The sequence below is a fragment of the Euprymna scolopes genome, chromosome 13 (assembly GCF_053919585.1).
Source record: "Euprymna scolopes isolate OS-2025 chromosome 13, ASM5391958v1, whole genome shotgun sequence".
Taxonomy (NCBI): domain Eukaryota; kingdom Metazoa; phylum Mollusca; class Cephalopoda; order Sepiida; family Sepiolidae; genus Euprymna; species Euprymna scolopes.
Genome location: NC_136494.1, coordinates 63,851,739 through 63,877,631, shown reverse-complemented (window position 1 = coordinate 63,877,631; position 25,893 = coordinate 63,851,739). Strand labels below are relative to the sequence as shown.

General features: G+C 33.4%; 1 protein-coding gene across 3 annotated transcripts in view; it reads left to right on the top strand.

Moving 5' to 3' along the window:
- The window catches only part of LOC145292050 (receptor-type tyrosine-protein phosphatase H-like), a 337,274-nt gene that overhangs the window by 99,960 nt on the left and 211,421 nt on the right, over positions 1-25,893 (top strand). For all 3 annotated transcript variants that reach the window (XR_013869540.1, XM_080138077.1, XM_080138078.1), the window contains exons 3-8: positions 2,791-3,051; positions 5,970-6,233; positions 8,983-9,147; positions 16,609-16,698; positions 19,686-19,876; positions 25,265-25,457. Coding sequence is in view for 2 of the 3 variants with exons in the window: in XM_080138077.1 (XP_079994203.1) it covers positions 2,791-3,051; positions 5,970-6,233; positions 8,983-9,147; positions 16,609-16,698; positions 19,686-19,876; positions 25,265-25,457 (1,164 nt within the window). In the remaining variant the exon portion in view is untranslated. The remainder of the gene's footprint in view (positions 1-2,790; positions 3,052-5,969; positions 6,234-8,982; positions 9,148-16,608; positions 16,699-19,685; positions 19,877-25,264; positions 25,458-25,893) is intronic.

Here is a 25,893-nt window from a genome sequence, read left to right as displayed (position 1 = left end):
TCAAAGCTGTTGACTCACTAATACTTAGGTCAGGAGTCAACGAAAAAATGAAATCTCTCGTGGTATTTATTTTCTCCACCACAAGGTCGTTCCCAGCTCCCAAGTGTCCAAATAAATAGCAATTGTCTGATATGAAGGGTTTTCCACACAGTGATCAAAGCTAAATGCTTTCTGGATGTCTACAGCACGAAGCCAAAAAACTGCCTTCACTTTCGTTAGTTTTGCTTTTATATATGAAAAAGATGGACAAACATGTGAGAAGGCAGACTAGTGGAAACTTTATAAAATAAATGTCGCTTAAATAAAAGATAGAAACTACTTCCTTTAGTAAATCGTAGATATTATAATCTAGGGAGTTTATAAAAAGTCGTAAGACGTGGTAACGACCCCCGAGCGCCCCCCGAAAATGCCTTTGCTGGACATACAAAAAATTGCACATATATATATATATAATCAAGTTTATCAGATATTTTAATTTGTGAGGTCTTTCACTCCAGTCTCCAGATAAATTCAAGCAACCAGGAGAGAATAAGCAACATATTGGAGTATACCTTTCTTTGTAGACTTATATATAAGTTTATAGTTTTTTTTTCTTTGTGGGGTAATCCATTCTAATCTACAGATAATATCGGGTCGTTAGGAAATACGAGGGGTGTGCAATAAGTAATGCCCCCGAACCCACTTCCCATAGCAGTAGAGCAGCGAAACTTTGCACAGTTATTAGTCTTTCTCTACATAGGAACCACCCAGAGTTATGCATTTCTCCTATCGTTTAATTCAGCTCTGGAAACCGTTTTTGTAGAACACCCCAGGTTTGTTCTCCAACCACAACGTGACTTCAGACATCAAGACTGCATCATCTGAGAAACGCTTTCCTTTCAAAAACAACTTCATGGCTGGGAAGAGGTGAAAGTAAGAGGGTGCAAGGTCAGGAGATTAGGGAGGATGGAAGGGGATTTCATAACCATACACCCATGCTTCTGATCTGGCGACATGCGCGTTGTGAACCGGAGCGTTGTCCTGAAGGAGGAGGGTACCTTTGCTGATCTTGCCCCGCCTCTTGATTTTGTTAGCTTCCCTTAATTTTCTCAAAAGTGAAGCATAATAGGCTCCTGTAATTGTGGTACTCTTTGCCAGGAAATCTGTCATCACTACTCCATCCTAGTCCCAGAAGACTGTAAGAATGACCTTGCCGACGGAGGGTTGCACCCTTGCTTTCTTTGGAGATGGTGAGTCCAAGTGCTTCCACTGCATTGACTGGGCTTTGGCCTTTGGATCATAGTGATGGACCCAGGTTTCATCCTGTGCAATCAGTTTTTTGAAAAACTTTCACTCATCTTCTGTGCACATCTCCAAATTCATCCTCGAGTACTCGACGTGTTCTCGCTTCTTGAATGGTGTGAGCAACCTGGGAATCCATCTGGCAGACACCTTATACATATGCAAATGGTCATGAGTGATAGTTTCCACAGACCCAGTACTAATCTTGACATCTTGGGCTATTTGGCGAATAGTAATGCACCTATCTTCCAAAATAGCAGCCTCAACTTGACAGACAGATGCCTCATCAATGGCAGAACGGGGGCGGGGCGACCAGGTCTGGGAGCTGTTTCCACAGACTTCCGGCCATGTTTGAATTCACGATGCCAGCGTTTTACAAGGTCATATGATGGGGCACTATTACCATAAGTTTCTTTCATTTCATCAAAAGTCTCCTGTGGTGTGCGTCCTTTCAAATACAAAAACCGGATCACTGCTCAACATTCAACAGGCTCCATTTCACATCTGACTCAGTTGAAACAGCTGTAAAACAGAAACCACAATTAGTTCAGAGCTGTAATTTGCGACATAACCTGTAGAGATATAAATCATTGCACATGCAAAATTTCAACTAGATCAGACAACTGAAAGTGGGTCAGGGGCATTACTTATTGCAGGCCCCTCGTAATACATTTCATTTCAAGGCCTATTTCATATATATATATATATATATATATATATATATATATATATATATATATATATATATATATATATATATATATATATTAATACAATTCTGGGAATTGCAGTTCAAGGGATGAAATTTCCAAATTGGTAAAGTCAGTGAACGTCTTATTTGTTTCCTTATCAAAAATTAAATACTCTGTTAAAGATAGCATCTAAATTCTTGTCTTTATTACTTCTAATGTCTTTATTTGAACCTTACAAGTTTCTCTTTAGAATGAAACGGCATGTTAAATATGACATTTAAATTATTCTCTGTATTACATAATTCCAAATAAATAACTTTATTTATATCCCCACGTGTTGATTATTAATTTGAAATGCTGTTAAATATAGCACCTAAATTTTCCTATTTATTGCATACTTTTAGATTAGTGGCTTCATTCGAACCCTATGTGTTGATCATTAAAGTTAAATATTGTGTTATTCTAACCCTAACCCTAAGCCTAACTTCTAAATTCATACATATTTCCGCGTGTTGATAAAATGAATTGCTGTGTTAAATATAACAACTAAATTCTTGTCTTTATTACATACTTTGAAATCAATGTCTTTACTTGCATTCCATGTGTTCATATGTAATAATAAGCATTTCTAACATTACATTTTAACAATTAATTGCATTCCCATACATATAGAGAAGGTTGGAGTTCTTTTTGCAATGTAAATGTTTCGTTACGAAATGAAATGCATGTAATTGTTTTCGTTATGTTTTCTGATTAAAATATTTTTTTATACTTTTTTTCTTGTGAAATAACAAATGACTGAATCTTTATTTTTCAGTATTACCGACTCCTGAAGATATTCGCATAAAATCGTCTAGTGAACACACTCTGAGCTTATCACTTGCATCCTTGCCATCAGGTCAAATGTATAGGATCGAAATAACCTCTGACCAAATTGCAAACTATAGAGAAATCTTTTTCACACCACTGACGGAATTCCAAATCGTTTCCTTAACCCCAGGAACTTTGTACAAGTTCTCTGTAAGAATTGTCACGGAAAAGTTAGAAGGGGAAGAGATCAAGTTCGAGAATTACACAGGTAGGTTAATTACTTTGGTTGAATTCAATGATTGCTAGCGAAGGTTCCCAGCATTGCCCGGGTGTTTGGAGGTGTGTGTTGAGTACAAAAAATTAAGTGGTAGTAGTCAGGTAGGTTTGAACCCGTGACGCGAAGGCAGAACATAAAGTAAAAGAAAACCTGATGTCTTACGCCTACTATATAACGCGACCGGAAGTTTTATGTGTTCAAATTTAGCGATTTCAACCAAAAAGATGATTTGCAGAAATGCCATTGCTTTTAAACCTGCCACAAAGTTCGTTATTTAATGTGTGGGGAAAAACAGCTACGCCCCCCCCCCCAAAAAAAAACTTCCTTTCTGGCAATATCCATATAAATAGTAATTCTCTCAGTATGAAGGGTTTCCCCTACATTGACCAAGGACTAATTATAGAACAGATACTACCCGGGCGGACATACACGTACACGCGAGCCCATTTTGCCTTTTATATATTAGAAAATGGCATTTACACTAGTTGTCGAGGTTCTTTATAATCTGGATATTGTTCAAATAAGAGTTAAAGGTGCAATTTTGGTTGATAATGTTGCTGCTGCTGCTGCTGTTGTTGTTGATATTGTTGTTGAGAATCATTCATTCATTCATTTCGAATGAATCAGAAGATCATTGCTGACATTCGTTTTGCTGATATCTTTCTAGTTAGAATTATTTCTAGAAAAACATCAGGTACTTACACGAAGGACCACGTAAAGATTGCCAACGTTCCTAAGTGAAAGCGTTTCTGTGGAATTCATAAGATTCCAACCTGCCATATACAAATTGTCAATTCGTTTTGCTCATCATCAATCCCTATTGATCATATTTCAATCACAAATCACGATCTAATAAACAGTTAAGGGCAAACACTGAGGGATCACCTATCCTCACGAATCTACATCACAAATCAAGATGCACACATTCTTATATTTTATATCCATTTATATTATTATAAACTTTGTTTAAATCAAAATTCCGGTATCTGCTTTCCTTGTTAGCATTCACTTTATTATAAGTATTGCTACGTTTGAGATGAATTAACGAGAGATCCTTTATTTTGTTAGAAACCAGTTCGAGCCAGCTTGCCTTTGATCTTCATGCTGACCCTTTTCCTCGCTTCACAAAATTATCTTATGTCATAGGTGCTGGCATTGCTTGTTGTGGACGTAGCAGATATGACCAAGCAAAATCTTAGTGTATTTATGATATTATCTGTTTACAGTTCCCAAATAAAAATACCTATATTATTCTAAAAAGAAAAACATTATTACTGGACAGATACATAATAACACATACAAAGTACCAAAACTGCGTTCGTGCTTTTCTTGCTTGGTGTTCTATTGACAATGTAAATTTCAATATCTACTGTATCTGCAAAAAAAATATTTGTTATTTAATATATGTAGAATGTCAAAATCTTAACACTTTAAAATTTCTTTTCCCAGAAATTCCTTCCATTTTTAGTTTAGTGAATTAACCAATTGACACCGTCCTAGTCCCTGCCCAAACTGCCAACAGAGATTTAAAATGATTATCACAAACAACTGTATATTTGTCTTAAATTTAAACGCTTCCATAATTCCAATTAATAACACTGCAAACGAGCATATGACACTTAAACATTGTCAAATGAAGTCTTCGTTTTGTTTTTCTTCTTTATTATTTCTTTAAAAGTGTTATTGATAATGAAAAGTTGTAAACTTATGGTTGATGTTGGCTGTATCCACAAGAAATTAAGGTGCGACATGAGATTTCCTCCTCGTCATAGTTATAATACAGTGTAAAATAAATAATAAAACCTTAAAATTTAATTCCATGAAAGAATCACAATATTTTTATTCTAATGGACTAACCCAAATGGAAATCTGCTCAGTCTCTGTGTAACAGAATGTAAGTAGAATATGATTTTACCTGAGATTTGAAATGATTATCACAAACCTTTTTTTCATACACATCGCCAAAAAATCTTTGTTTTTTCTTGTTTAGCGTTTTTTTAAAACTATATAAACTTGTAATGTCTATTCTATATGCTAGAATTTAACGCATAACGTGAGACCCTCCGTTCAACTTTTGGCTATAATGCAGAATACCCAAATGTTTAAAATTTATTTTTCTTCAGAAAATTCCCTTCATTTTTATTCTAATAGTCATACCACAATTGTAAAGCGCTTCATCCCAGTCCCAGATTGTCAACAGATTATGATCTGAGCAGAGGTTTAAAATTTATTTTTATGAAACAACTAGCATGAGTGCCCGGCGTAGCCCGAGTGTTTGGAGGTGTATGCTGAGCAAAAAAAAGAAAAAAAAAAGAAACAAAAACAAACAAAAACGGTCAATTTTTTTAACTTTAACCCCTATTATGACCCCTTGACATTTATTCTTTTGGGCTCTAATCAAGTTATTACGTTAGATCCATGTCCAAGGAACCTTTATCTAAAATTTCAAGTGTTTAGACCCAAAATTGTCGGAGGAGTTTGATAGAGTTCTCAAAGATCAAATTGTTGAGCTTTGACCCCTTTAACAGCCAAATTTCTGGCCAACACCCGATCGGATCGATTTTTCCAAATCTCAGTACCCTGTATATCAAATATCGAGTCTGTAGACTAAAAATTGACAGAATTATTGCTTAGGGAAATGTACACAGACAGACACACAGACACACAGACAGATACACAGACACGTTCACTTTTATAGATATATAGATATAGATTGTCCAATGTCTCAAATCCAAACTCCTACGTTACTTTAATCTACCAATATCATGGCAAACAAGTATCAATAAATGTGCCCTAATTTTTTGTTGTTGATTGACTATTTAAAAATGATATTGATCATGTTACTTTTCTTTTGAAATAAGTTTTAATAAAATATGAGACTGCATTAAATCTATATTTCTTTTTTAAAGTTCCTCTGGCACCTCATTTGAACATTTCAAGAATCGGAAACAATTTCATTGAGTTTGCCGTCAAAGAAAATGGGGTCATCTGCAGAAACTTGCACATAAATGAAGAACTCAGTAACCATACCAGAATTCATGAAGATGGCGAAGGCTGCAAAATGCTACTGGAGAAATTATGTGCTGGCAGAAAATATTCCATGTCTGCATGGCAGACTCGTGATGTGTGGAAGAGTCAGCCAACAAAGATCACGTTTGTGACAAAACAGAAACGTAAGATAACTTCACAAATATTCAAACATGATTATCTTGTATATATTTATATTTGAGGCGAGAAATTTTCATTGCCGTCATTACAGGGTCACCTTTCATCCAACATGTCACTAATCGTCAATAAAATTTGTAAATATTTCAGCAAATCAACCATATTTTATACAAAATACTATGACTGATTTGTATACCAAGTTTCATCATGAATATCCAAAAGCCTTTGTTTATTAGTATTCAATGATATGCAGGGGCACTCTTGTCATCGTTTCTTCAGTAAAATGTTTGATTCCAAATGTGCTTCAATAGTAACTGAACCTCAACCTCGGAAATACTTGTCTGTGGGATAATGTATATCAAAGCATTTCCTAGACTTTTCTTAAACTGAATAACTAAGAAAGACAGTGTAAGTAAGAAGAGGAGTGTGTCAGGATTATTGACTATTTTTCATGTCGTATGCTGATCTGTTTATCATTGAATGCTAATAAAGCAAAGACTGTGTAACATTCAAGTCAGGCAAAGATTAAAGTTTATATCATTTGATTGCAAAAAGGGTTTAAAAATTTATGAACGATTACAGGGATGAAATATTTGATGGGTGTTACTCTGTAACAAATATGTTTTCACATGCACATATTTTGGCGAGTTTAATCGATATATGTATAAGAGTATTTAAAAATAAATGACGTTAGTGTTACTTAAGCCCGGAGGTGCTTGATCGAAATACAGTACACCTCTGATGCAGAATGTTCTCAACTATGAAATAGACAACTTATTTATTTTAACGAGTTAAACAAACGAGACAATCAATAAAAATGCAGTTATTTCGTTTCTTTAAACATAATTTAAACGAGGTTATGCATCGTAAATTAAAAAAAAAAACTAAAAAATTTGAAACAATACAACTATTTGGATGCTTCGTACTATTATTGGCATCTTTCTGATGTTAAACCGATGATGATGATGATGATGGTGGTGGTGGTGGTGGTGGTGGTGGTGGTGGTGGTTACGATGATGATGATGATGATGATGATGATGATGATGATGATGGTGGTGGTGGTGGTGGTGGTGGTGGTGGTGGTGGTGGTGGTGGTGGTGGTGGTTGTGGTGGTTACGATGATGATGATGATGATGATGATGATGATATGTTTACAACATTTCAGCTTAACTTCTTCAGATGCAGTTGGGAATCCTTCTGTTAAATTTGGCAGCATATTTGACAGATTCCCAAGTGCCGAAGTGATGTCCGAAAGAAGGTCAAAGATTACACTGAAAGCAACGACCAAGATGACCATAGTAGTTTGATAAATGCCAATAATACAACTTACCATTCTCATCTAAAAAGTAATCAAAACAAACACCATGTTATTATTTATTAAAAGCAGTTTTATAAAATCTGCACACAAAGTAGCCAAACTCATTAATTCTCTGAATTGCACTTTGTGTTTTATGTATAAATACAATTGTACGTACGAATGATATAGGCAAAAGTGTAATGTATAATTTAAGTATGATTCAAGTCACCTAAAACTGAGTAAGTATTTGGGCGAAAACCATGTTTTCATGTAATGTTTGTTTGTCTCCTATTCAAATATCGCATTCTATTATTCAAGAATACGATTCGATATATGGTCATATAAATTTCCAACAGATGAAATAAGAGAAAATATTACTTTACTTTATTACTTTACTTATTTAGCTTACTTTATTATATAGTGTTGTGGTCACATAAGAGTCTGGAAGTAAGATATGTTGAACAGAAAGCAAACACAAAAATAAAGAGTGTGGTTATACGTCAGTCCGACTGCCAAGTATGCACGATTTGTGCATAGCTTGCTTGCTAACGCTGGGAGAATATTCTCCCGGTCTTAATAATGAGTGGATGAGTTCATAATTATGGAGAACATATAGATTGTTTAGAAATTAAGTTCCTATGATGTTTTGAAATCTAAATTGAAAAGATCTAATAAGAAATAACAACTCAGTAATTAATAGTGAATTATTCTCCCTTGTTAATTACTTCTTTCTAATGTTCTACAAGATATTCAACACCTTGTTAATAGAAATAACGAATAAAAAAGAAAAAAATTAATAAAAGCAAAAGAAAGTGTTTAACGTTATGTTTTAACTGTTAATAATTAAAAAATAAACAGAAATTAACTTGAATAAACTAAGAAAAATAGTGTCCAAGATCAAATAGAATTCTGAAAAAAATATAATCTAAAATTTGAAAAAAAAAACCCCAAAAAACAAACAAACAAACAACAAAACATAAAAAACAATGGATTACAAAATTACAAACAAAAAAAAAACGTTGCCAACCAAATAATTACATTTCAAATCCATCACAAACTATCACTTTAATGCAAAAAAAAAAAAAAATAGAAAAACTAAACTTGAAACTAAAAAGACGAAAATAATAAAAATGAGATTTTGATTTCCCTTTATCTTTTTCATGCTTCAGAATTCAATATTAAAAACAGTATTTTTTTTAAACAGACATAAACTGAGTTGCTGATGAATACAAAATAGATTAAGAATTTTCTCCTTTGGTTTATTTGTTCATCTTCTCCCTTCACATCGTATGTGTAGTTTTTAAATTCCAATCCATTGTTGGGAATCACCCTTGAAAGATTTAACTTCATTAAAGCACACCCGTTTTTACCCTCTGTCTGTTTCAATCTTTTCATCACTCCTTAAATATATGACACCTCCCTCTCTCTCTCTATGATCCTCTGCACTATTCTCCCACCAGGAAAATTTGATTACAAGGTTCATCTTAACATCCTGCGCATAACATGGGAAGAACTCAGAGAGAGTGGCTGCCCTATCGTTGGCTATAAAGTACATATGAATGGCAGTGGAAACGCTGTGGAAAAGATTCATAGGACTCCAGAATACATTACTGTTGTTCGTGAAGGTAAGACACGTTTCTGAATTTTTGAGATGCGGATTGATTATTAATAATATTTGGATTCTTCGGACTACTGTTCTCATCTTCTTGAAAGGTATTTTCAAAACGATTCAGTCCATGTAACCTTCTACCTTCTTCAAATGTATCTTGCCAAACTCGAGAATTTTTCTGTTGAGCTCGGGAATGTGCAAGGAATTTCGAGTGGAACCCTTTATTTAATAAACGGTGTAGCATGCTCTCGTTTCATCCGCCATCACTAGGTAGACTTGATTGATTGATGCCTCTGTTTGGTCTCAAAAGACAAAAGATACCCCTGTATGGGCAATTGTGAGGCAAAGGTTGCACAATCTCCAACCACACCTCTCCTGAATCGGCAGTGTTCGGATCCAGTGGCAAGGGTAGGCCAGGACGACTGGAAACGACGCCGAGATAAACGGAGAGCACATACAGCACCTGGAAGTCCCAAATCATCACCCATTTAGTACTGACCATGTACAACATTGCTTAACTTCGGAGATTTAATGGGAACTGGTGTGTCAATGAGATTATGCCGTACTAGGTAGAAGTCCTAAGTAATTTGTAATTGTATTTTGAGTGTCGCCCTCACTAAAGATTGAACCTTCAATCTCCAGAATTTTATTCTATTACATGAAGGTACATCGTTGCCCAGGACTGAATGAGGAACACCATGTCCTCATGCGCTCGATCCATGACATCATATTCTCTTATTTTATTCTTAATTTTGTTTTTACATTTTATAAGATTTAACAACGGAATTTTACCAAGTACCTTATCCACTACGCCACGGATCTTAGTGGCCAAAAGTTCAATTCTTAGTGTTGTCAATACTAAGAATACAATTGCGAATTACTTAAAACATCTACGTGGATTAAATAAAGGGTTCTGTTCAAACTTCCATGTAGATTCCCGAGTTTGACAGAAGGATTCTCGAGTTTGACAAGACGCAACTGAAGAAGGTTGAAGATAACATCGACTGAAATGTTGTGAAAATAACACTGACGATGAGAACAGTAGTCCGAAGAATCCAAATAATATGCGTAAGACAATTACCTTCTCTAAGGTGTATATGTTTATTTATCTGTCTGTGAAAAGCCCCTGCTGCTGAATAAATTCTCTTGAACATCTGAGAAACATTCTATCAAATAATATCAAATATGGAATAAAAATTGCATTTCATTTTTGATGTCATTTGAAATTGGATGTGGACATCTGTTCCTTTTTTTTTACTCTTATTCGCCCCAAATAAGGCATATAATCACTTGGAAGTAAGAGACTACTATTTTATACCATATTCATAAAAAGACTATGTAGGGAGTTGAGCAGCGAGATGTTTCTTCACATTGCATTGCATGTCAATACAGTCAGAGAAGCATGAGACTGGGAGAGAATTCCAAAGTCTAACATTTCCAGAGTACAACATATTAGAGCAAACTTTCCAACATCTACAGATCTCTGCAGTAAAGACGTGGGATTTTGCTACCTGTTGAGTTAGTCAAGAATATTTATGCCGAAGAGGTACAATGACTTAAAGTTCATCAGAGTACATTCTACTAAAATGCTTGCAAAACAGACACAGGGATGAACATTGCGGCGATGGGACTATGCTTCGAGTTTGCGTGATAGTGCGAGACCTTTTGGAGACTTTTTGAGGGCCCTGTCTAAGTGAGGGAGACTAGTTGTAGATGCACCAGTTCACATGTGACAACAATACTTCATGCACGGACGTTGTTCTATTTTGTGTTCTTATTTACGTGCCCATAGTTTAATTCTTATTTTAATCAGAAAAAAAATTATCAAGGGAATATTTTTGTGTCTACCGAAAGTGAAATAAATTATTTTCTTTGTTTTTGTTTTTATTATGCATTATTATAAAGCCTCCTCTTCATTTCTTATAAAAATATTAAGTTGGTGCAAAAATAATGTCGTTTTTCATGTTCAACTATGTATAAAAAACGACATTATTTTTGCACCAACCTAATATTATTATTAATATCATGAAAATGATTTCTACATCTGTAATCAAAGAGAAGTAATTTTGTTATTTATAATGAAGCTACGAATATCGAAGTTTCCATTTAATTCTGGAAGTCATTTAGATCTATTAGATCGGTGCAAAATCTTTTGAACATTGTAATTTATTTTATGCATATTGTTATTACTTAAACATATCACCATTATTAATTATAACTTTTCCTTTCTGATTATTAAAGAATCAATTCTACGATGTGAATGTGACCCGAAAATAGGTGCCCTGTACAAACAAATATTTTCCTCTCTCAGAATAAAGATTTTTTTCATTAATGAATTACTACTTATCAAAACTAAGAGCAACAATAAGCATCACTGAGATGGATAGATAGTTGGTTTATTGATGAATATATAATGAGATGATTGAAAATATTACTTATGAGGATGGTTTATTGATGAATATATAATGAGATGATTGAAAATAATTACTTATGAGGATGGTTTATTGATGAATATATAATGAGATGATTGAAAATAATTACTTATGAGGATGGTTTATTGATGAATATATAATGAGATGATTGAAAATATTACTTATGAGGATGGTTTATTGATGAATATATAATGAGATGATTGAAAATATTACTTATGAGGATGGTTTATTGATGAATATATAATGAGATGATTGAAAATAATTACTTATGAGGATGGTTTATTGATGAATATATAATGAGATGATTGAAAATATTACTTATGAAGATGGTTTATTGATGAATATATAATGAGATGATTGAAAATAATTACTTATGAGGATGGTTTATTGATGAATATATAATGAGATGATTGAAAATAATTACTTATGAGGATGGTTTATTGATGAATATATAATGAGATGATTGAAAATATTACTTATGAGGATGGTTTATTGATGAATATATAATGAGATGATTGAAAATATTACTTATGAGGATGGTTTATTGATGAATATATAATGAGATGATTGAAAATATTACTTATGAGGATGGTTTATTGATGAATATATAATGAGATGATTGAAAATAATTACTTATGAGGATGGTTTATTGATGAATATATAATGAGATGATTGAAAATATTACTTATGAAGATGGTTTATTGATGAATATATAATGAGATGATTGAAAATAATTACTTATGAGGATGGTTTATTGATGAATATATAATGAGATGATTGAAAATATTACTTATGAGGATGGTTTATTGATGAATATATAATGAGATGATTGAAAATAATTACTTATGAGGATGGTTTATTGATGAATATATAATGAGATGATTGAAAATATTACTTATGAGGATGGTTTATTGATGAATATATAATGAGATGATTGAAAATATTACTTATGAGGATGGTTTATTGATGAATATATAATGAGATGATTGAAAATATTACTTATGAGGATGGTTTATTGATGAATATATAATGAGATGATTGAAAATAATTACTTATGAGGATGGTTTATTGATGAATATATAATGAGATGATTGAAAATATTACTTATGAGGATGGTTTATTGATGAATATATAATGAGATGATTGAAAATAATTACTTATGAGGATGGTTTATTGATGAATATATAATGAGATGATTGAAAATATTACTTATGAGGATGGTTTATTGATGAATATATAATGAGATGATTGAAAATAATTACTTATGAGGATGGTTTATTGATGAATATATAATGAGATGATTGAAAATATTACTTATGAGGATGGTTTATTGATGAATATATAATGAGATGATTGAAAATAATTACTTATGAGGATGGTTTATTGATGAATATATAATGAGATGATTGAAAATAATTACTTATGATGATGGTTTATTGATGAATATATAATGAGATGATTGAAAATATTACTTATGAGGATGGTTTATTGATGAATATATAATGAGATGATTGAAAATAATTACTTATGAGGATGGTTTATTGATGAATATATAATGAGATGATTGAAAATAATTACTTATGAGGATGGTTTATTGATGAATATATAATGAGATGATTGAAAATAATTACTTATGAGGATGGTTTATTGATGAATATATAATGAGATGATTGAAAATAATTACTTATGAGGATGGTTTATTGATGAATATATAATGAGATGATTGAAAATAATTACTTATGAGGATGGTTTATTGATGAATATATAATGAGATGATTGAAAATAATTACTTATGATGATGGTTTATTGATGAATATATAATGAGATGATTGAAAATAATTACTTATGAGGATGGTTTATTGATGAATATATAATGAGATGATTGAAAATAATTACTTATGAGGATGGTTTATTGATGAATATATAATGAGATGATTGAAAATAATTACTTATGAGGATGGTTTATTGATGAATATATAATGAGATGATTGAAAATAATTACTTATGAGGATGGTTTATTGATGAATATATAATGAGATGATTGAAAATAATTACTTATGAGGATGGTTTATTGATGAATATATAATGAGATGATTGAAAATAATTACTTATGAGGATGGTTTATTGATGAATATATAATGAGATGATTGAAAATAATTACTTATGAGGATGGTTTATAACCAAGTATTTGTTGGCATTACATTTTAAAACAATCATGTTGTAGTCTGTAAAGAAGCAGTTGCATGATAATATTCTCTGCAGATGGCAATCTTTTGGAAAGAAACTCTCTTTATGGAAATTTTGCCTGATTCTAGATACATGTACAAAGAAAGGAAAGTTCTGTGGTAGTAGGATAAAATTTTATTGTGAATGTTTTGCCAGAGATTACAGCTAATTCGAGCACTTCCACAAAAATAACAAATCAGTATAAATAACTAACAATGTCTCATCTGTGAAAAAGAGGCTGTAAAGAACAGCAGAGATCATTTATTTATATACGAACTGTTATCCTCATCTTTATAGTTGTTGTTTCACAAGGTTTTGGTCAACTTCGTCAGGTGGTTAACCGCGACGGGATAGGAATGTTGTTTCTTAACAGTAATTACTGGCTTCCATAGTTATTGTCTCACGGGGTCCATGACGCAGTAGATAGAGGCGTTGAATCTCTACAGTTCCAGGTAAGCATTGTCTGAAGATAGTTTAAATCCTATCCAAAGCCGGTCAGAAGATTAGTTGACCAAAAAGTAGTGAGACGACAACAACTATGGAAGACAGTAATTACTGAGAATACAGTTAAGAGACTCAGCATTCCTATCTTGTCGTGGTTTACCACCTGATGATGGCCAAAGGAATCGTTGGTAGAAACGTCATGAAACAACACCTATTATGATGATAATGAGGAGGATAACAATCGGCAAATAAACAAATAGATATATAAATTACTCATCTCAAAGGATTCCAATAATAAAATAGCAGAGATCATGTTTCTTACATCTTGAATTTATTCAGGACTGCTTCTTCTATTGAAGCTATCATGTCTAAATATGGAATCCGTTTGATGGTTGTGATGAAGTTTGTTTAGCACTGATTTCTCAGAGGAAGTCAGCTGACACTTACGTTTGTTGACAGTGGCTCTTATTGGAAAATAGTGAACACGGAAGTTTATGTCTTTTTCTTTCAGATTGCATTTAGATTGTAAAGTCAAATTTATACTCCTCAAAGCAAGAAAGAGTGCTCAGAGCAGCTTTTTCATAAATGTAGCAGAAGAGAAGAGAGAGAGAGACAATTGATTGGTACATGATCCCAGATATGGCATCAATACTTTATTCACGGGTGAATCGTGGCTTTATAAAGATATAGAATGCTAGTAGGTGTGAGAAGTTTTCTAGCCTGGTATATTCCACTTCATGTTACCTGAAAATGTCAGACTGAAGAATTTGAATGTTGGAATCTGCTTGAGTTCCAAATGTCTATGGTGAAATAAAAGTGTTTATAACCCACACTTCCCTCTTGTCATTCCTTCCATTAAAAAGTAATTCCAATTTTTGCTTATTATTGATCTCCCTTAAAATCTCTCTCTTTCTCTCTCTCTTTCTCTCTCTCTCTCTCTTTCTCTCTATCTCTCTCTCTTAGACAAGCCTCCAGACGTTTTTACCTATATCATCTATTTTCTTATGCCTCCATCACCTTATCCTTAGAAAAACACAACCAAATAGTCAAAATGCATTTCTTCATGTTACTGTCATATTCCTTTTTTTCTTGTAAAATTTCATATCATAAAATACATCTGGGAGATGCTCCGGAGTTCGTCATAACAAATGAACTGGTTTTATTGCAGGTTTAAGTCACCAAACCTAATCCTCCAGCAACCCTAGCATTTTTCAAATGAATGATGCTTCCTTCTCGAATGCAAAGTTGTGCTAGACACCACACCAACATTGTAAACTGAATGAAAATCAGTCTGTATTTCCGTCACATGAAACAGCACGCTGGAAATGGCCCGGACGATGGCTATCAGATCCAGATTTAAAGTTATCTTGGACAAACATTCTGTCTTTTTATATGGCTTATGGCACGTGGCTGTTTTTTAACAATAAATTTGATTATATATACACATTATTATATGAATAGTGCATGATCAATTTACCGAGAGAAATATTATATACGGCATAATCATGTTGGCACACCCGTTCTTGCTGAAGTTAACCAATGGTCAGCCTGGCTAGTACCAGATGAGTGACCATTGGGGAAGTCTAGGCGCTGTATTACTGTGTAACGACGTAGAACATTCCAGGTTGTGGCAGTTTTTACACCGACAATGATTAGCAGTTGTGCCAAAAAGTAAGGTTGGTTCTACACAAAGCCTTCAATACTATAAGCAAATCATCTGCGTGGATTTCCGACCAACTTAAGTTGTTGTAACGGAGCTCAACATACAAGTGAAATTATATAAGCCTGTTTACATAATTATACTTATAATATATAAAAATATATTGAAATTTTACTTCACTACATTTGAATTTATTTAATTACACACACAGATATATATATATATATATATATATATATATATATGTATACATATACATATTTATATACATATACATATATACATATATATACATATATATATATATATGTATGTATGTATGTATGTATGTATGTATGTATTATATAATTTTCTTTATTAATATTAAACTTATTGACTTCTCAGAAAGTAACCCTTCTTGTTTTATGTAAGAGTATTTTTAAAAAGGTTTCAAAGCTAATCTTTCCTATGTTTGTATTTACTAAAACAAGTTGTAGAGCCTTATACATTATTGTATTGCTTTGGTTTTCTAGATATTAATCTAATGAAACTCAATGAAGCCCAATAACAAATACAGCTGTATTATTGTATAATTAATTTTATTTGTACAAATATTTCATATATCTTAGCGTCAGGCCATGTATAATAAAGTTGCAATGAATGTGGATTCAAACAGCTAAATTGTTTAACAAAATATTCAATGTATGTGTATTGTTGCCTTTCTATTTCTATCCAGGTTCTACATACATCTTCCGAATTCAGACAGTTTATGAAAATGGAATTGGAGAGTTAAGTGATGCTCTCGTCATTTCAGTCAACAACACACGTAAGGCATTTTTGCTAGTAGCTTAATCTACATAATCTCACATTACTGATAAGTCCTAATTAAATTGCAAAATTCCCACCACCAATCGCCACACGTTTCTTTGAATTACCACTTAAACTGGACAGACTGTATTTCTCACAGAGGAACTTCTATTTACTTGTTTAAAAAAATATTCCGATACAGCTTTGCACTCAACAAGAACCTGGGACTTCAAGAACTTTCTCCCACTGTATATTTCTGTGTTGTCATATTTTCATTTTATTCCTTTACTTTTTTTTCACTTGGCCCTTTATATCTTTATATTTTTGTACTTACATTTTATATACATTGTATTCCCTTATTTTATTCCTCTATATCTAATAGCTTTTTTATTTCTTATACCTTTATTACTTATTATATTAACTATTATTACTCTATATTTTTATCCTTTGTATTTTCATCCCCTTATTTTACCGTCTGTTTATCCTCTTATTCACTTAAAAATATCTTTCTATATTTTATCCCTTATAATTCACCCCCTCACATTTATTATCTATCTATCATTCCTAATAATTTATATTTCTTTTAAGTAGTGTTATAATTACAGATACCCTTTCTAAAATACACTGAAATAGCATAAACCCCTATTTCATGGAAACCCCTTCTATAGCTATAACCGATTAATATATATGATTAAATAAGTACCGTCTCTCAATTAACTATATCCTCCCTGAAAGTTTAATCGCACATGTTCTCCACATATATATAACCCACCATGACAGATATACTATACATCTACCTGCATAATTTTATAAAAACTATACTTCTCCGATATCACAGAGACCAATTTAGTACCCCCAAACAGCATCAATATTTTGTTTCGCTATATATCTATATATAAAGATCCCTCTCTTGCTCTTTATTTTCACCATTAATATTATTTTCATTGCTAGCGATTTTTCTTGTAATGAGATGATAGCCGAAAGAGCTCTAGAGAAATGTCTGCTAATGTTCAAATTTGTTTATAAATTGTGTACCTCCAAAAATGTATATATATATATAGAGAGAGAATAAATGACAAAAAAGTTATATTCCAAAATTCAAGATGTTGACCATCTTATAATTTATTCCTTGAGCTTCTTAAATAAGGATTGATATATATTGTAAGAAAATATATTTCTACAGAAATATATATATATATATATATATATATATATATATATATATATATATATGTGTGTGTGTGTGTGTGTGTGTGTGTGTGTGGTCTCAAGAGTATCAGAGCAAAAAATGAAAATTACTTGTATATTTATTTAAATAAACGTTGTATATTTCAGAAAACTTCTATGATTTCATTGACATTTTTCGCCTTTTTACTGTTAAGATAAACCCATTACAATAATACTTAGTTACGATTAGGATTCATAGTTATACAATTCGCCTTTATTAACTTGGTACTTTCTTCAAAAGAAACACTTGACCAAATTCACGGGATGGTGAACTCTTTGGTTGATCGGTGAACTCTTTGATTTCTCCTCATTTTATTAATCGCTGATAATTTTTGATGGATTGTAGCGTTTTCTTCTATACAGTAAAACCTCAAATCATGTAAATTAAACCACAGTATATCTCTTAAATATATAGTAACGTGTAATATTTAAATAAATCATCATCATCATCATCGGCGGTCACTCGTGTCCGAGTAAGACTGTCCTCCGTTGTGGCTTCTGTGGGTCCTCAGGTGAGCATAGAGCCCAATCCTAGACCCAATTTGTCTTGTGCAATTTGGGCAGATAAAGGTAGTGGTGGTGGGGTGGGGTTGGGTGTGTCTGGTTGATAATCTCTCCTTTCTGTGCTTGCGTTTATCCTCAGCAGCTTGATTTAGGTCACTACTATAAAGCTCAGCACCTTAGTGGACAGCGCACCTCCATGCCAACCTGCTCCCATCCACGTCCTCCCATGTCTCAAGGTCCATGTGAAACCGCTTTAGATTTGCTTTGATGTTGTCCTTATACCTCATCTTTTGGCCACCCTGAGCACGCTTTCCCTCAACAAGCTGAGAGTAGAAAATCTGTTTTGGGAGGTGGAGATCCGGCATTCGGACAACATGACCAGTCCATCTGAGCTGGCGTTGAGCAACAGTAGCAGTGATAGTGGGAATGTCTGCCTCACTAAGGACGCTGGTGTTGGTGCGTCGGTCCTTCCAACTAATTCTGAGGATTTTTCGGAGGCATTTTTGGTGGTACATATCCAGGGTTTTTACGTGCCTCCTGTATGTGGTCCAGGTCTCCGATCCATAGAGAAGAGTGGGCAGCAAGACAGCTTTATATACCATGATTTTGGTCTTTGTCAGAAGGTCACGGTTCTCAAATACTCTCTTCCTTAGCCTTGAGAAAGCCCCACTGGCACAGCTGAGACGGTGTTGTATTTCATCATCTATGTTGGCTTTTGATGATAGGATGCTGCCTAGGTATGGGAAGTGGTCCACTGTTCTCCATCTTCATTACTGCTATCCTCCATCTCACGGACAAACATCTTCCCTATGGAGTTCGGATTATGTACAGAACTGACGGGCGACTTTTTAACATCAACAGATTTAAATAAATAATTTGTACACAAACACACCTAGAGGAAGCACCGGAAGTGGTGAAACTATATATTTCCTGATCGTTGCCTTTCGGTCCTTTCATAAACAAAAATTTTTTTTCTACTACTGGAAGGTAGAGAAGCAAGTTTATAAAAAAATAAAAAAATATTAAGAAAATTATAAAAATATATAAAAATAGATTAGTTTGGAATCCATTTCCGAAACGCATTCAACACATGCCAACATGTAAAACAGACATTAAACTGATGATGATGATGATGATGATGATGATGATGATGATGATGATGATGATGCGAATAAAATCTTCTTATACAATTTGAAAGTGTTACCGCTTTCACTACGCGATACTCTATCACTTGTTTAAGATTTCTTTAACTTTTTTTTTTTTTTAATTTTTCAGTTCCCGGGGCAGTAAAGAACTTCACAATACTGAATCGCAGCGCCACAAATGTTCAGATCTTTCTGCAGCCCCCAGTGGAGACGAACGGGAATATTCTTGGCTATTTGATAAGGACAACTGCGGATAAGTTCTGCCAAACCAAAGTCATCAACTGTACCGGATGTAAAGGCCCAAACATGGAGAATAACCCGGTAATTTGGACGTCATAACTTTATTCTCACCTTGTAATTCCCCTCTCTATAAAAAAGTTATATATATATATATATATATATATATATATATATATATATATATATATATATATATATATATAAATATATAGTGTTATATAATAATTCTCCAAGTTCCAAATACCAAGTTTTCTCAGTTGGTCATTTATTACTTTCAAAACGTATCTATTACAATATTGTTTCGTATTGTGACTAACAAGTCTACGAAATTATGTGATTGCTGCATATTTAGCCACATACTCATTAGATGCTTACATTAAAAAAAAACTTATAAAAATGCCATTTGTGATAACTTACATGGTTCATATGACCCTGCGATTTCTCCGTATCAGAGATTATGGTCATGCTGAAGAGAGAGAGAGAGAGAGAGAGAGAGAGAGGGAGAAAGAGAGAGAGAGAGATAGAGAGAGAGAGAGAGAGAGAGAGAGAGAGAGAGAGAGGGGGTTGCTTTCCGATATTTTATTGTTCTGACGCAAAAGTTAGTGAGTAAAGACATCCTCTTTTGTAGTCAAATAAAACTAATTTCAAGTTATGAGAACATGTGGTACAAGGATGGCTGCTCTTCTTGCTAGTGTTGAATTTCCTCACCATATGCCTGACCTGGATTTGTGGGGAGGCAAGTAAATCAAGTTAATTATGTAGTAGTATTTAAACAGTGTACCAAACGACTTCAAGAGTATGAAATTGTTTATAATGTAAGAAATCACCAAACTCTAACCAGATGACAGGCGAATCTTAACAAACCCAATGATTTAAGGTTTAAAGCTGATGACAGCGGAGCTTGTTAAGCTTAATACAATACACCCAGTCATTAACTCTTTTTCTTTCTGTCTATATTTTTCAACATGTGTATTCGTGTCTTTCTTTCTCTTGTGGTACGTACATTCTCTGTCTCTCCACTGTTGCGTGTATGTGTGTGTGTAAGAGATAGAGAGAAAGAGAAGAGGGGAAAAGAGAGATAGTTATAATTCTTTATTTGGTAGTTTACATCCATTTGTGATGATTATATTACCAGCTCTCGAGTTTTTTAATTTTTTTTTTCTGAAGGCGAAATCAATAAATTATATATTTTTATATTTTTATATGAAATGGTTGTTAGCTCCTTTTTGAGAAGTGTTCGATTTCCAGTATGACGTCCCAAATAATTGTCTGGAGAGAATAAATGACGCCCAAAATTCTTCAAACCCCCGACGACTAACTCAGTCATGAAAGCGAATCTGGCTATCTTTTCTCTAAGAGCTGATAATGCCGTACCAGATCGAGAAGAGCCCTTGAAGAGACACCAAGTTTAAACTTCCTGGCCAACGACAATGTTACAAGGAAGTAAGAAAACAAATAACATTTCAGACTTGCCCAACTTAAAATGAATTCAGAAAGAAATTCTCCACGTTATCTGTTCTTTTATACCATCAGAAATGACAATACTAATTAATATATGAAAAAGTAAATTACCGCTGTCATTATATGGTTGTATATGAATATTTTAGAAATATATTTGGATAAATAGCGAGTTCAATATTGGCGAAACATAATATTTTTTCCATAACTTCTTTTCGATTGGTGTGTAGACTAGTTGTTGAGTACTGATGATCTGGTTTAGAACTTTTAAGTTTTGTTTTCAAATAAACAATATTATATGACGGTTGTTTTTAAACTTTATTTCAAACTATAAATTACTTTCTAATTGGCAATATAAAGCTTTCAAAACCAATTATATTTTGCGGAGTGCATATAGGATGGTTATTTTGAAAACTATATTTATCTTATCCGTTGCCCATCTCGATTACAATACAATCATTAACATATAATAATGGGATCGAAGTTACGTAAATGAATCTTTGAATCAGTTAACAAACACATGTGTACATTTGCATTCTCGATTAATCGAAGAACAGTTTAAAATTTTATTTTATATTATAACTCCTTAATTAAATAAATGTTGCACAGAAAATTTTATATATTTATTCCATATAAGCATTAGGAAGACCAGATGTTGCCCGGGATTGAATAATGATCATCAAATGTTTCACACTCCCATAATTTTATTGTCATTGAAATTAGAGAAATCGCCCAATTTTCAATCAAATCGATTGATTGCCTGCTGTAGTTGGGAACCAACTGCGGTGCTGCTTGCAGTGGCTTAGTTCACAATGCCTTGTAGTCTACAGTGCACTGTAGAGAATCTACTGCTGATTTTATAAAATTACCTTTTATATATAATGGCTTGCATTAAAGTTTAAAATGCAAAAGCCAATTATCATGCTCCAATTGTGTTCTAAACAAAAATATTATTTTCGAACACATCCCTGTCAAATCAAATAACCTACTGTTGATTTTATGTGTCTGGCTTACCGGTTGTGCAATGATCACGGCTTGAATTTAAGTTAAAAATAAAAACGTCACGTATTATGGCTCAATTCTGCTTTAAACCAAAACATTCATTCTGAACGCGCCTCTGTCATATTAAAGAACCTATTGTTGATTTTATATGTCGGGCCTTTCGGCTTTTGATAATAAAACTTCTCAAATACATTTGTGATGTGAGGCTTTGTAAGCTGTTAACTCTGGTCAAAGTCGCCTGTTCATTCTCTTATTGGATTATTCGATTATTGATTATTAATACTTATCAGAGACATTCCAATGCAAAACCTATCTACAAACACTGCCAGGCACGAAAAGTACTTTCGTGTGAAATTTCATAAAAATCGTCCCAGCCGTTTTTGAGTCCATAGGGAATGAACTCTCTCTCTCTCTCACTCACCCTCTCACTATCTCACTATCTCACTCTCTCTCTCTCACACACACACACACACACACACACACACACACACACACACACACACACACGCAGTTCCTTATATACAATAGTAGAGATTATTAATGTTTATATTAAACTAAATGCATATATTTTAAACTATTTGTTTCTTTAGAAAACAGAAAAAAATTAGGGATGTTTTACTATATGTAAGCATTATGGAAATTTTAATTGGAATTTGTAAATTAAGCAGCCAATACAACGTGGAATTTTTTTTTGAAAAATTAACATTTATTTATTTAAATACATAAGGGAAGAAAAAAAAAACGCAAAATTATTTCATGCCTGATGAAGACGCATATCTTCGAAACTAAGTTGATTTTAATTTGTTAAATGAGTAAATAAATCCTTTTTTAAATCTTTTTTTGCAAGAGAGTTACCACTTATCAAGGCCCAAAGGCCACTCAAGGATAAGGGTTAACAGATCTAAGGTGATGTTTTTGTATTTAAGGAAACTGTTCAACAAGAACTTGTTTCCATTAGACTTGGAGGCTTCCATACTGTAGCCGCCCGGGAAGTAGGTCAGTGGGACAGTATTACACAGGTGGGCAGTTCTAGGAAAGAAGTTGTGTTTGTGAAATGTTTGTTTAGATTTAGGCACAGATAGAGAGTGGGGAAACTCTTGGTAGTAGTTATATCTAGTCAAGTATTTTTGTGATTATTTAAAAATATTTAGCATTGTATTGACTCGTTAGCTAACAAATTCCAATTCACATTTAAACGCCGTTTCTAAACAGGAAAAAGTATCTAATTTTTTTTTCAACTCGGAAACTTTCTGACCAGCAATACATCTCTACACGGAAAACGTTGGGCGAATACCGCTCGTATTTATATAAAGTCATAGAATTACGTCTCTAATTTATTTTTTCATATATAAATTACTATTATAATTTCTTATGATCTAAAGAAAACACACCTGCTGTTGACATTTTATTTAGAGTTAAGAATTTCTTTCCGTATATGTTATCAGATTTTCTGCTTGCTTTCCATTAAAAGTCTTGTAATGCTTATTTTCATTTCAATAAGATAGGACTGAACAATCGCGAGTTGAAAAATGCAAATGTAGTCTGATGACCTAAAGAAAAAAAAAAGGGGAATTCACCAACCGTTGACTTTGCTGTTTTTATTTTCTTCCTTTGATTATTGGGAGGTAGACATTAGAAATTGACGATGACGTTAATAGTGAAAGAAATCGAAAGAAGGAAGTCGTGGATCACCAATAGAAATAAATAAGAAATAAAACGTCTGTAGAGGACTAGAATATATAAATCCTAATCCGGTTACAAAAGAAAATAATGAAACGAATGGAATGAAGGAAACAAAAACTCAATTGCTGGATAAGATAAACATGTCGTTTATTTACTGTTGAAAGAATGAATGTTTTAGGTATAACACGTGTTCATGTCCGCGCAGGTATAACCATCGTTTGTTGCGGGACTGTTAGTATAGAAGAAAAAAGGAAATGTGTGTTCATCTCACGTTCGTGTCACTATCGTTTGTTCGCGCGTGGGAAGAGAAGTGAGTAATGTAGTGGAAAATGAGAATGATAGTCCAGCGTGTAGACAAAGAAAAGGATAGAGGGTTGACATCAGTTAAACTGCGCGCCATGTTGCAGTCAGCTACGCGAAGGTATTCTCAGGGACAAATTGTATATATAGAGGGAGAAAGAGTGAGAATGTCAATCCAGTTCATGGAGAGAGAAAACGTATAAGGTGTACGTACTGTTTGTTAGCTTTTTGCCCCACATGGTAGCAAGTGGCGTGATGTGCACGGGCGCGCGCCTCCCAAAAGGGAGGCGGCTGGTTCGTCGAACCTCTCAGCTCGAGAGCTGGTTTGAAAAGAAAGATGTTGCTTATTGCTCTTGCTTTTATAATTGTTTCCGGTGGTCTTTTGCGCATGTGTGGATTTCCTTTGAAAGGGGAAGTGACGTTGCCCATGTGTGCGTACGTGTGCGCGTATGTGAGTACATGTGTGTACGTTAGCGTGTGTGTGTATACACGTGAATATGAGTGTATATACGCGAACGTGAATATATGTACGTGTGTAGACGTGCGCGTGTATGTTTGTGTGCGCGTATGTATATGACAAGTAATATAGCTTGAGATGTGAATGCGTGTTTTTGTGTGAGACTAGAAAAGGCTCGCGCACGTCTGAACCCAGAAATTTAACAAACAAAAATAGAGAAGAAGAAAAGGAAAGGAAATATATATAAATCGGTAACGAATGCAGAAAGGAAAAAAACAAAACAAAACAAAGAAACAGTTATGGAAATAGATTTGCGTCTTAACTTCTCTAACTTGTCAGGCAGACTTTTGTGTAATGGTTAGGATATATATTTATTTATAACTAAATACATATTTGCTCTTTATTATAGAGTGAAGGATGTAAAATTTTCTGAATTAAAAAAATAAAAAATGCGATGGAACTGCAAAACTTAAAATCGCAAAACTCCATTTTTTTTTTCTCCGAATGTTTTTCTGTGTGCTTTTTTTTTTAAACCATAAAATACAATTTTTTAAATTCTTCTTTTTCAGAGTTTTGCATTACCAGAAGTATGTAGGAAAAAACTTTGCGGCAACATCACGATGAATGAAGTGGAAAATATGAATAGAGAATTCACCATTGAAAATCTTCTGCCATTCCACCGGTACAAGATGGCGGTGACTGCTTATAACAAGGAAGGTTGCGGGAATGAAACGCAGAGGTTTTTTACGACTTTCGAAAGCAGTAAGTGTCAAATTCATAAGATATGAGCATTGTTGAAAAGTAAAGTAATCATCTATAGTCGAGGGCAACTCAAAGGCTTCATTTTCATTTATGTATTGCGATATACGGGAGCACGCCACTTCTTCCCTTGAATTATTCCACTTACCCGTGATTCTTGCCGTTTATGCTGAATGTTTAGCAATGAAGCTTCACGTACAATTTTTAGAGTTTTTCATATGATTCGACCAAGATTAAAACTCAGTCTCCCGACCCATTAGAGAACACGCTAACCATCATACCTAATGGTCATCAGTAATGGGTTTCCAATCTTTTTAGCAACTAATTCTCTAAAACTGTTAAGTCCATAACTGAATTTTTAAAAGTTACCGCAAATCAAATAAAATTTCTGGGCAAAAAGTTGCAACCTGCAAAAACACAGAAAATATTGCGTCTATAT